Source organism: Mandrillus leucophaeus, unplaced genomic scaffold, assembly GCF_000951045.1.
Source record: "Mandrillus leucophaeus isolate KB7577 unplaced genomic scaffold, Mleu.le_1.0 Scaffold225, whole genome shotgun sequence".
NCBI classification, from domain to species: domain Eukaryota; kingdom Metazoa; phylum Chordata; class Mammalia; order Primates; family Cercopithecidae; genus Mandrillus; species Mandrillus leucophaeus.
In genome coordinates, this window is record NW_012102310.1 from 3,104,781 (window position 1) to 3,117,691 (window position 12,911).

Genomic DNA, 12,911 nt, shown 5'->3' on the forward strand with positions numbered 1-12,911 from the left:
AAAAAAAAAAAAAAAAAAAAAGTATAAAGGTATAATGATTGTTACCTATGTTATCATCTCCTAAGGAAATGCACAGATATCAGTACCTAGACTCCCTTTTATTTTGGGTAAGTCCAACTTCTCCAGAAGAAACTCAAAAGAAAACTCCAAGGCGGTCCATGAAGTTTTTATGATGTTGATGTCCACCATTTTCCCTTTTGTCTTTACTGAACCAAAACAAACTATACAAAACAACCATCTAACAACAAACCAAAGTATGTCATCTGAGACCAAATATGCTCCTGCTAACTAGGATTGTCCAGCAAGTCAAATGGGGAGGGAAAGTAATTTAAGAACAAGTGTCCCTATGCTACTGCCCCCTTCTCTTAATTTTCACTTTTTTCTGTGCCCTGGTAATATTATACTTTTTTAAAAAAAAACAATGTCTCATTTCTTCTCTTCAGGGTGCCCTTTCTAGTTTGGATTCAGCTTTGCTTCCAGCTTAAACATGTTTAACATCCCTTGGATTTATCTAATTCTTCTGTTCCACTGCCAGTACTTTACCCAGGTTGTATCAGCTCTTCCTTATTGGGCAAATTGCACAATAAGGGTTCTTGCAAACCTGATAACTCAGTTTCCTATTTTTTATCCTCTTGTACTAGTAGCCTGAAACACAAACATCTAAAAAGAGTTTTTACAGAAAGCAATGGGATTAAAGAGCAAGTTGATCATGGGAAAATTGTTATCAGAGAAAGTATTCTTACTCTAAAAGAAAGTTTGAGTAGAGTGAATTAGGCAGAAAAAAAATAAGTTCCTTTTCTTTTATTTCCATCTTTCCAAGGTACACTTTAGTAGACACCTCTACTTAATGTCAAGCATATTTTTAAAAATCTTCCATAATTGAAGCTTTTATTTTTCAACCTTTAGTTTTCTCTTGGTTTGTCAAATTACTAGTAAAAGTAAATGTGGGCAGTCATTTCTATGTTTATTTATAATAAACCTCCCGTATATTGTTTCCTAAAAGCTGACATCTATTCCAAATATTCAGCTTTGTTTTGTCTAGCCTTCAAGTTTAAAGTGAGCTGTGTAGACAGGTACATGTTTTAAATCTGGAAAATTGTATGCAAATACTTAATTCTCTTGAAAGTCCCTTAAGAACTCAATATGTCAAAAAATCACATCCAACTAGTAGTCCCCTTTTTTACTGAATAGAGATGTGTTTTATATATGCTAAACACGTGGTCAACTTTTAGATGTATGGGAAACGCACACCATGGGAAGATCCTTCAAAGTGGGTGCTTGACACATATCCATGGAGCTCAGCATCTCTGCCTCAGGAGAGCCCAGCCTTACTTCAGCTGCGACCAGAAGACGTTGGATATGAAGGCTGCACATCCACTAAGGAAGCCACAACCTCAAAGCACATTCCTCAAACTGACACAGAAGGAGATCCCCTGGTAAGAATCAGATGTTCGTTTTTTCCTGTGTAATCTTGACTGCGGTGTATAGTCATTAATACTTAGTCATTTCTAGCAAAGACATTTGTTATCCTAGGCAATATTTGGAACAGTTTTAACCCTGTTATCTTTGGTCTGCTTTCCATGGATGAAAATCTTAAAGTGAAAACCAAGCTTGTATGCTTAAAAAAGAAACAAGAAACATTATAACCAGAATGAACTCCTAGACTATAATTTTTCTCTTATTATCCATTAAATTGTGTATATAATTTTTTAATTTAATATATATTTATTTAAATATAATTTTCTGTATTATGACTCAATTCAATAGGCATTTAAGAGAAAACTCAATTTTGTTCTCATAGAAAAACAAAAAACTATGGTATAATGTACTTATGGAGAACTAAAAAATATTTTGCTATATCAACTAACCTGACTAATTTTATACAGTGAGTCTTCTGTTGCCTACTGTAGCGAAGGATAAACCAACTTGGAAGTCAAATGGAAGTTATGTTTTATTTACTTTTTAAAATAGTGGAATAATTGAAGTAAAAGTCTGTAAAACTCCAAAGTATGAATATTCTGAAAATATTAAGTATGTAGTATTATTAGGAAAAAATGCTCTTTATGTATCTATTTTTTATTTTTACAGATTACTTTCAATATATTGGTATCAAACGTGAAATGTTCTCACCATTCTATGACTAAACAGCTTATTGGACTTTTACAACTAATACAGAAAGAAAAGATACTGAAATAAAATTCATTATGTTTCTTAACTCAAACAAGCACAAAACATAAATAATCAAAAATCATAACCTATGACTATACCTGAGGACATAAAATTACTTGATATTTTAGGGAATAGTCTTACACCAACAACCCTGACACACACACGTCATCATCATTATCTCAGCTGAACATTTTGGGAGTTTCTTGTTGAAAAATCTGATAAACTTTCAAGATCCTCTCCCCAGCAAAATGCATACACACTGAAAATGTGGCATACAATTTTAAGAGTTTCATAAAATCACTGAAGTATACACATAGACCTACTTAGATTCCAGGAATTCCCTGCTGATTTCTGATCTAGGTGATATATTCCTTAAGAGCCCAGACTTGTATTTTTATTACATGGTACCTGACCTTTTAGATGATTCGTAGTTAGGAATCAACAGTGGTGATGAAATTGGTTTGGATCCAGCATAATTGTGAGCATACACTAAATCATTGCTGATAGAATGATTAATAGAGTAAACATAAGCTTTAGAATATGAGTATGGATTATTTAATCTGATTTCCTCAAAAATTCCAGTCCTACCTCTGCAGTTTTTATATAATGTGTCTGTTTTATAAGGAGAGGTGTTTGTAAGATTTGTTCTCAGTTTTAGTCTGTAGAGTATGAAACCCTTAGGAAATGCCCTCAACTTTCCCGGTTCTAATAGTCCGGGTCAGCTCACCCCATAAAGCACTTTTTTTCCTGGCTCTGAATGCACTTGTCTTCTAGGACAGGAAACAAATTCAGGGTTTCCCATTCTGGCATGAGAATTGGGGTAAAAAAATTCCTGGTTCCTAACCTGCTGCTCTATTAAACATCTTAAGAAACAGGGAGTTGTGAGGTCTTGCATGCTAAATGGTAAAAGACATCATCTAAAACTAAATATTTGGCAGGCTTTCTCTGGTTTTAAAAAATAAATATTTCAATCTATTTTTCTTGATTGCTTTCTTGCTTGCTTCCTTGCTTTTTTTTTTTTTTTTTTTTTTTTTTTATTCTGAGTTTCATTCTCATTGCCCAGGCTGGAGGACAATGACACGATCTCGGCGCACCGCAACCTCCACCTCCCAGGTTCAAGCAATTCTCCTGCCTCAGCCTCCAGAGTAGCTGGGATTACAGGCATGCACCACCATGCCTGACTGATTTTGTATTTTTAATAGAGACGGGGTTTCTCTATGTCTCTATGTTGGTCAGGCTGGTGATGATCTATCTATTTTTATTTCTATATATTTCTGTAATTACTAGCATGAAGCCAACATATATTTTCAGTCCATTCTAAATCAGAAATCCTAGAAAACATCCACTATTTAGTGTCAGAAATCCCCATAGCAATGAGTATAGCAAAGAAACTGAAGAAGATAGGAGAGAGACTTTTTGAATCTGAACAAGGATGCAAGTTTTTGGTATATCTCACATTATTTAAAAAATACAGTGTGTGTTCACCATTAACAACAAAGCGAATGTTAATAAGTATTTAATGCTAAGACCTTGTGATCAGGAGATAACTACAGTATCATTTCTGATCTCAAGAAGCTTAAAATCAGGTAGCGAAGAGACACTGCTAACTATATAAACTGCAGTAACATAATAGAGGCACATATTAGGTAAAATTGTGAGTTCATAGAGGAAGCAGTTAGAATAAAGCTTTACAGAGGAGATGCTTGAGCTGGATCTTGAATGATTAATAGGAGTTCACCGTATGGTTGGAGGAAAACAACCAAAATTAAAGAAATAGAATGTGAAACATTAGATGACAGTATAATAGAAATGATGAGTTTAGGGAACTACACACCAGTTGGCAGTAGGAATTAAAACTATAGAAGTATACAGTTGCTAGATCATGCTAAGCCTTGTTTATCACTGCAGGAAGTTAAAACTTTATCATAGAGACAGTGGAGAACCATCAAAGGTGTCTGAGCCATGATTTACCTAGTTAGATCTGCAGTTTCTAAAGATCACTTTAGTAACAGAGGAGAGAGAGGGCAGATTGAAGGAGATAGGATGGAATCTGGAAGCTTAGCAGATTTGTAAGTAACAGTGATGATAAGGACTTGATCAAGGTGTTAGAAATGATAAACACTAAATTTACGACTATAGATGTCCTATTCCATTTAGTGTTGCTATAACAGACTATTTGAGGCTGGGCAATTTGTAAAGAAAAGAGATTCATTTGGCTCTTCGTTCTGGTGGCTGGAAAGTCTAGGATTGGGCAGCTGCATCTGGTGAGGGCCTCATGCTGCATGAACTTATGGTGGGAAGTGGAAGAGGAGTGGGAGTGTGCAGAGAGGCCACATGGTGAGAGAAGAAGCCAGACTCTTTAATAACCTGCTCTCGCACAGGAACTAATCCATTCCCTCCAGAGTGAGAACACACTGACCCCTAACCAGAATGCCATTAATCTGTTCATGAGGAATCCATCCCCGTGATTCAACACCTCCTACTAGGACTCACATCCCAACACTGCCACCATGGGGATAAAATTTCCACAAGAGTTTTGGAAGGGGCATATCACATGCAAACCATCGTAGTGAGTGTGGGGAAGAAGTGGGGAAGAAGAGAGGAAAAATATTAATACTTTTTGGAGAATTGTGATGTATCACGATAACGACTAAATCATACATAATCTTCTCTTGTGATCTCCCTTGATTTGAATGCACAAAATAATACTAGGCAAAGGCAAAGTAAATCCCACTGTATTCATTTATTATGAATCTGATATGTGGAATGTATTATAATGGAACATATTTACTATATGGCACCATTTTAAAAAATTAAGACTTTAATGACAATACTATTACACAATGAAACTTTTACAACATCCAGCATTCAAGAGATTTCAAACTTTTGTGCCTAAGATACAATTGTATCTTTTAAAAAAGATATCATTTATCATGTCTACTCTTACTAAATTACTTGAGTGCTCAAAACTCAGTTTTATGTTATGGATCAGTTTCACCCAAATGCTTGAACATACAGGCAGCTGCTAATGAGTGACAGATTGATAAAATAAATGGGAGAAGGAGTATGAATGGACATGAAGGTAGGAAGGTGGGAGTGTGGGTGAGAGAGAGAGAGAGAGGAGAGTAGGAGAGAAACTATGCTGAAGGAGACATTTGACTTTGTGGCTTACTGGGTTTAAAAAGTTACCACCAACTACTTTTATTTCATAACCTTATGTAGCTTATTTAATAAATTAAGAGAGTTAGACTGAAAATTATGTTAAAACATATTGTCCTGAGGACTATTAAAATGACTTCAAACTATGCTATAACTGTAGTCTCTTTGTCAGAAAGGAATTATTGCTGAAATTGGTGATTACCAGTTTATCATTTATTTCACAAGCATTTATCAAGCACACATTTTATACTGAGCACACAAACATGCATAGCTTAACGTGTGACCAAGGAATCGTTTTTTAGATTTCTCCTTTCTATTTCTGTAAGTTGGAAAAAAAAAAAAAAAACCTTTTGATTATAGAATAATAAAATTAGTATGCATTAGGTAATATAAAAATTGTTACAATTTATCAAAACCCTTGATAAGAAAACAAGTCCATTACCGTCATAAAGACATGTGCCAATTTTTCTGTGCTTTCTAAAATCATTGAACCCTTTCCTGACAATTTGCCTTAAAACACTCTTTCTTAAAAAAAAAAAAAAAAAAAAAGTCCATGTCTAACAGTGGCGCTCCAGATCTATCAAAATTCAAGCAAGGTGACTGCTCTTTATTTTATAATAGATGGAAATGCTAGCTGTCTTTCTCCCCAGGTGCTTTCATGCATATGTCCCTTTTACTAGAACAAACATTACCATTCTCCTATAAGGCTGGGAAACTTGAGACAGCCGCTATTGTTCCAGATGATGGTTTTTGTTTTCAGTGATATATCAATCATATTTTAGCCAGAAATTCAACAACACAAACTTGACAGTAATTCTTTCCTTCTCCCTCTTCAAACACTCATGGTCCGCTTCATTCAGTCACCTCCTCCCGAGGTCAGCTCCTAAACAGCAGATGGTGTGCTTGTGTTCAGCAGCTGGCTTCATTCCTCTCCATCCCCTCCTTCTCTCAAGGGATGGTGCGTGTGTGCCTCTGTGTGCATCTGTGTGTGTATGAACATTCACGACTTTCAGTTGCCATTCAATGCTTTCTGCTTCTCCCAGCCAAAAAACTGGGAAGCTTGGCGTACTTTCCAGCAACGAACCCAGATGTCCAGCTGTGATACAGTTTCCTTTCCAGTCTCCCTGCTGGAGCAGTATTCATTCACAACCCCAAATAAAAGAGTTATCTAGAGGCCCTATTTTGTCCTTATGGTTTGGTGTTGTAGTCATGTTTGGGAGAAACAGCGTAGGAGCCAGGGGCAATGAGTAAAAAATCTAAAATTATTTTCCTGTGTCACTTGGATGGCATAAGACAGCTCTTTGGTGTGGCTCAGGGCCTTGTTTTTTTATGGGCTGGCTTACTCAATGCATCATTGCCTACATCGATGTCTTTTTTTCTTTCTTCAGATGAATATGCTAATGAAACTCCAAGAAGCAGCCAATTACTCGAGCACACAAACCTGCGACAGCGAAAGCACCAGCCACCATGAAGACATTTTGGATTCGTCTCTTGAATCTACTCTCTAGAGAGTGAAAAAAGTTAGGGGAAAAGACTCTGCTTTTAAAAAAATGTTTCAAAAGAAAGGTATTTTCACTAAACCACTGCCAGTATAAAAGCACCCTGTCAAGGTCCCTGACCCAGAATTGTGGTCTCCAAGGAGGCAGCAGAACTAAGTCTGAAGCGCCAAGATGCTAAATTGCAATGGAAGCTTAACTTTAGTTTATTTCTAAGCATTTTTTTATATCTGTGGAGTAATAGAAGGCTCCATTACTCAACTGGAAAGGACCCTAATGACAGGGCAACTGAATAGATTGCACATGGGATAGCCAAACTGGACTTTCTTTGTTTCCTCTTTAAAAGTTTACAATGCAGACCATTTTTTGTCCCTTCCTTTTGTTTCCTCTGAGGGGCTGTTCTCCCCAGGCAGGGTCCATCTTTCTGATCCGTCCAACCTCCTTTGTGCCACACGGTGCTGGTCACAGGGCTTCAGTAGTGTTTGTGTTGTGCGCTCACCCCATTCCAGAACAAATCCAAGAGGCCAGTCCTCCATAAGCACAAATGGAATTGTGCAACCACCAGAAAAACACTACTGTGGCAAACTGGAGAAGTGCCAATTTAATTCTAACTGCCACGTTCTCATAATGTGCTCCACCAACTTTTTAGTAATGAGTCACTGGTTTTATAAGGTTGTTTTTACCACAGTGGTCTTTTTAAACCACCTTCCCACTCCCTTAACAAGAGTTTTATACCAATTATTAGTCAACACTGATAAAAGGCTTTTTTAGGGCTTTATTTGTTTGAGCCTTTTCAGTGAAAGAAGGAAAATTTCCTATGGTGCTGTCTCACTGCCTTAAAACAGATTTCTACGACAGTTTAACAGTTGGTTTAAATCCTAAACCATTAGTAATTTCCACTGTCTTTTCATTTACAACCAAGCAACACCAGTTAACACAGTAGCCTCATCTCTATATATCTTTCTCTCTCTCTCTTTTTTTTTTTTTGAAGAAATGGATAGGAGAAAGATCAGTATTTTTAGCCTTGTGAATAGATCGCTTTGCCTATCCTCCAAAATATTAAAATAACCCAGAAATGCTCTTTGACCGTCACTTAAAACCTAAGACATGTGGCGAAATTCCATCCAGTTCTAAGTGAAAGAGTTTCAGAAGGCAGGAGATTTTGAACTATTATCCAGCAGGGCTGGAAGCACTAGATGCAGCATGAGCACAACTATTCGGCTTTCCTTCCCTATTGTTCTTGTTTTTTTTAAATTAGTTCTGACGCATGTTGTTTTGATTGCTATTGTTGTACATGAGAAATTCAGCATTAAAGAACGCTGAAGCGGTAAGGTCACTGTGGAAGAGGAAGCGTTTATACTGTAAAAGAAGGTTAGATTTGCACAGTCTACTGGGTAGGTATTGTAAATAATAATTTTTAAAACTTGCACAAATCGAAACAAACACAAACAAAATTGTATTTTATCCTGTTGGTGTTAAGAGGTGTTTCACTTGCTGAGATTTCCTGTACATTGCAAACAAATACAGAATGCAAACCCTCAAAGCTGTATTATCTGGTGTGTTTGTCCTGTATTTACAGTTGTTATGACTATGCAGGAGCTATCAGTGCTAGAGTGAGCATGCTTCAAAACTGTACATGAAGCCAATATATTTTTGGATAAGTAAAACTGTCTGAAAGTACATCTATCATGGCAGGCTTTAAAGAGAGTGCATGAAAACTGATCAGTCATTGGAGAAGTTACCACCACACACAAAGGACAGGTTTTAAGTTTATGAAACCCAAGGGCTAGGCCATGGTATAGACTTCTTCTATGAGTGTGTGAAAATGTGTTACTTTTAGGATGTGTAATTGGTGCTACTCTCTGTGACCACCAATGGGTCAGTTGCTATAGAACAACACCACCACCACAAAACGTCTGTGCAGTTTTCAGAGTGTCACAAAGTCAACAGGTCCTTACACGGTGCTATTGCCCTAAGGGAAATCCGAACTGAATTTATGCACATAGAATTGTCACCCTGACTTTGAAGCCTCAAACATGGATCAAATCTGTTGTGAAACATCAATATATGTAGCTGGATGAGTGACTAGTTGCCCTTGTATAATATGTGATCTAAGAAAATTGCTAATCTTTCCCTGCCATTTTGAGAAACACAGTCCAAACATGAGCATAAACAGAATTTCCTGCAATACATCCCAGTAGGTCCACCTAGTTTACAACTTAAACTAGTTTGTGAAACATTTGTCTGTATACATTTTATATTTTGTACATTTTGATGTAACATATCATGTAAATAGGCAGAAACAGTGAAATAAATCATCTGAAAAGTTTTGTAGTCTTTGTAAAGCCCCAACAATAAGTACTTGGTGTCAATGGACTTAACTGGATGATGTATTTTCTATTGGTTTATTGTTCCTCTAGCTTGTAAACCAGCTTGCATATATTTTTTTGCAAATGTGCACCCTGTATCTGTCTAAATTATTACTTTGCCATTAAAGTGGAATTATTTATTGACAACATGGTGTGGTTTCTATGTATGGAAAAAAAAATGAATAATTTTGCATCAAGAAGTGTCAAGCTTTAAAATGTTGCTTGCACTATTAATATGCCGTCAATAGGACTATATGCAAATTTCCATTGTATAAACATAAAAAGGGCTTCAGCTTTCAAGTAAATAAAGGTAATCAGTTTATCTTTTTCGATGATAGTTATTCAGTGAATATTTTAGAAAACTCTGAATAGTTTTCCTAAATACCCGATGACAAAATAACAATATAAAATAAAATGTTGAGATTCACTGAGTTAAATTAACTCAATAAATGTTTCTTTGTTTTTATTCCATTAAATCCTCTTTTGAACTTTTAGCTCTAAAGATTATTTTAAAGCAAACTAATTATTTGAGTGGTAGTTTGTTTATTTTAATAGAGAAGATTATAGAAAGAAAACCTTTTAAAATTGTAATTTCTTTTTAAGTATCTTGGAAATCACTTTAACCTCAGTAATTGGAATGTATATTTGTGATGGTATAAGTAGGATTTTAATTCTAAAAGCAGGAAAACTTCTGAATTAGAATAGTTATAGTGCAAAAAAGAAAGGTATTAGTTAAAATAGACCAATCAAACCATAATGGATTATAATCAGTGCATTTGTTCCTTCACTCACTTGGGAGATAAGGAAATTTCCACAATTCATCTTACTCAGACAAACATTGAATTTAGCCAAAACTTCAATGCAGTTCTGCTAAATGCAATTTCAGGCTGCCTAAGTATAAATCCCAACATTGTCATTCTTTGCGTGACCTTGACCAATTTACTCAAACTCTGTGCGCCTCATTTTCCTCACCCATAAAGTGATGATAATAATAGTATCCACCTCTCACAGATTATTCTGAAGATCAAATGGGTTATTACATGCAAATTCCTTGAATGGTGCCTAGCCCTCCATAAATTATAACTGCTTTAACAACAATTAAGTAACAAAATAATAATAAATATTTATTATTTTATTTTCAAACATTCTTGAGAATAAGGTGTAAATAAATATATTTTAAGGTTTTGAAAGAATATATATTTTAACTTAATTTCCTGATTTATAAAATGAGCATAGAAATAGTACTTATTCATAGGGCTATGGAGAGGATTGAGTTTAGATCTGTAATCATAATAATAGCTATCACTCAAGAAACTTTCAATAAATGTTAGCTTCTATATTAACACTGCCATTAAAATAAATGAATAATATCAGTAATATAATATTCTCAGGATTCAATTTACTCATCCATAAAATGAGATTATTATAGTATCTACTCATAAGATTGTTTTGAATAATGAATATTTTAAAATATGTAAAATACTCAGAAAAGATTCTGTCCTGGCTTACATGTTACATAAGTGTTAGCTGTTATTATACCTAATATGTGCCAGGCAATTTTCTTAGGAATCAGAGCCATTGAGACACAGTCTATGGTCCTAAAGGATTTAACAATTGAATAAAATTGGCCGGGTGCAGTGGCTCATGTCTGTAATCCCAACACTTTGGGAGGCCGAGGCGAGTGGATCACAAGGTCAGGAGATCAAGACCAGCCTGGCCAACATGGTGAAACCCCATCTGTATTAAAAATACAAAAATTAGCCAGGCGTGGTGGTGCATGCCTGTAATCCCAGCTACTTGGGAGGCTGAGGCAGGAGAATCGCTTGAACCTAGGAGGCAGAGGGGTTGCAGTGAGCCAAGACCACGCACTGTACTCCAACCTGGCAAGAGAGAGAGACTCTGTCTCAAAAAAAAAAAAAAAAAAGTAAAATTGAGTCTTTATTCCCCTCACTTCTTCCTTTGATGAATACCTAAGTTCTCTACAATGAGGTTAACTGTAAAAAGCCCAGTGAATAGTCCACTGAATAGTTGTACAGGATATATTTTCAGATGCTGATAGAATCAATGATACCAATGAATTTTGTTTACATTTGGAGAAATTCAAGTACTATATTTCAGGCTTTGGATTTTCACATTAAAAAAAGAAAAATGTTATTTTTATAAACAATAGGCCACTTTAAAAATATCTTGTTCTATGTCTTTCATCAGTGATGTTTAAAAGCAAGCTTCAGGCTGGGTGCGGTGGCTCACATCTGTAATCTCAGTACTTTGGGAGACCAAGGTGAGTGGATCATGAGGGCAGGAGTTCGAGACCATCCTGACCAACATGGTGAAACCTATCTCTACTAAAAGTACAAAAATTAGCAATTAGCCGGGTGTGGTGGCATGCGCCTGTAATCCCAGCTACTCGGGAGGCTGAGGCAGGAGAATCACTCGAATCTGGGAGGTGGAGCTTGCAGTGAGCCGAGATCACACCACTGCACTCCAGCCTAGGCGACAGAGCGAGACTCCGTCTCAAACAAACAAAAAAAAGTTTCAATTATGTTTTTATTTTGTTTTCTGTTTTTGGGATGGACACCAATTCATAGGTAAAATATTGCATTAGTGAATTCACTATTATTTTTAATTCAGTGAATATGATTTGGATAAGTAATCATTAAGAAGATCTCTTCTCTACATAAAGTATACAATGTCTCTCAATTACCCAGGAACTCATCAATAAGAAAACATACTCATTGAAATTAAACAGAGCACATTCTAAACTAGAATCTTATTTAGGGAAAAAATGAAAGTCCTCAAGTTCTTTATTTTTTCCATGAAATTGTAAAACAAAAAAAATTACTAATATTAAATAAACCTTTCTCCGTCATTTAAATTTTTAACACTTGTCCTTTATATTCCAGAATGGTATGGTAGAGTTGAAGCTGATAACAGAGTAAATACTTTTTACACTGACTACATGTAAGAATAGTAATATTTCCAATATATTAGGCTATATTAACTATAATATTAAAATTAATTCATCTGATTCTTTTTATTTTTTATTTTTATTTTTATTTTTTGAGACACAGCCTCACTCTGTAACCCAGGCTGGAGTACAGTGTCATGATAACTGCTCACTGCATCCTCAACCTCCCAGTCTCAAGCAATCCTCCCACCTCAGCCCCTCTAAGTAGCTGGGACTACAGGCACATACCACTACAGTTGGCTAATTTTTTAAAAAATTATTTTTAGAGACAAGGTCTCACTATGTTGCCCAGGCTGGTCTCGAACTCCTGGGCTCAACAGATGCTCCCACCTTGGCTCCCTAAAGGTACTAGGATTACAGGCATGAGCCATTGCACCTGGCCTGGTTTTTACTTTTTTAATGTGGCTACTACTGACAATTTAAAAATTAAATATGTTGCTCATATTTGTGGCTTGCTTGATATTTCTATTGATGGTGATATAGAAAGACTGATCTTTACAAAATAAATATGTGATCATCTCTCTCATCTCTTTTGTATTTTGCTTTTAAAAATAAGACTCAAATACCAAAGGACAACAATTTCGTACTTAAACTGAATCTTGCTTATCCCTGGGCTTCTTTTATCACCATGTCCACCACCCCCATTTTGATACATTAGCCTAATTGTAGAACCTAGAAGTAATTGTTGAAACAATAACAACAATAACTATAACTTTCCAGACGGTGTAGCTATGATCATATGTCAAAGTT

The 12,911-nt window shown here is 35.7% G+C and overlaps 1 protein-coding gene across 2 annotated transcripts in view; it reads left to right on the forward strand.

Annotated features, from left to right (window-relative positions):
* The window catches only part of NAV3 (neuron navigator 3), a 394,671-nt gene extending 385,329 nt beyond the window's left edge, over nt 1-9,342 (forward strand). For both annotated transcript variants that reach the window (XM_011981392.1, XM_011981393.1), the window contains 2 exons: nt 1,233-1,436; nt 6,717-9,342. In XM_011981392.1, coding sequence (XP_011836782.1) covers nt 1,233-1,436; nt 6,717-6,836 — 324 coding nt within the window. In that variant the 3' untranslated portion in view covers nt 6,837-9,342. The remainder of the gene's footprint in view (nt 1-1,232; nt 1,437-6,716) is intronic.
* Nucleotides 9,343-12,911: the final 3,569 nt, after the last annotated feature.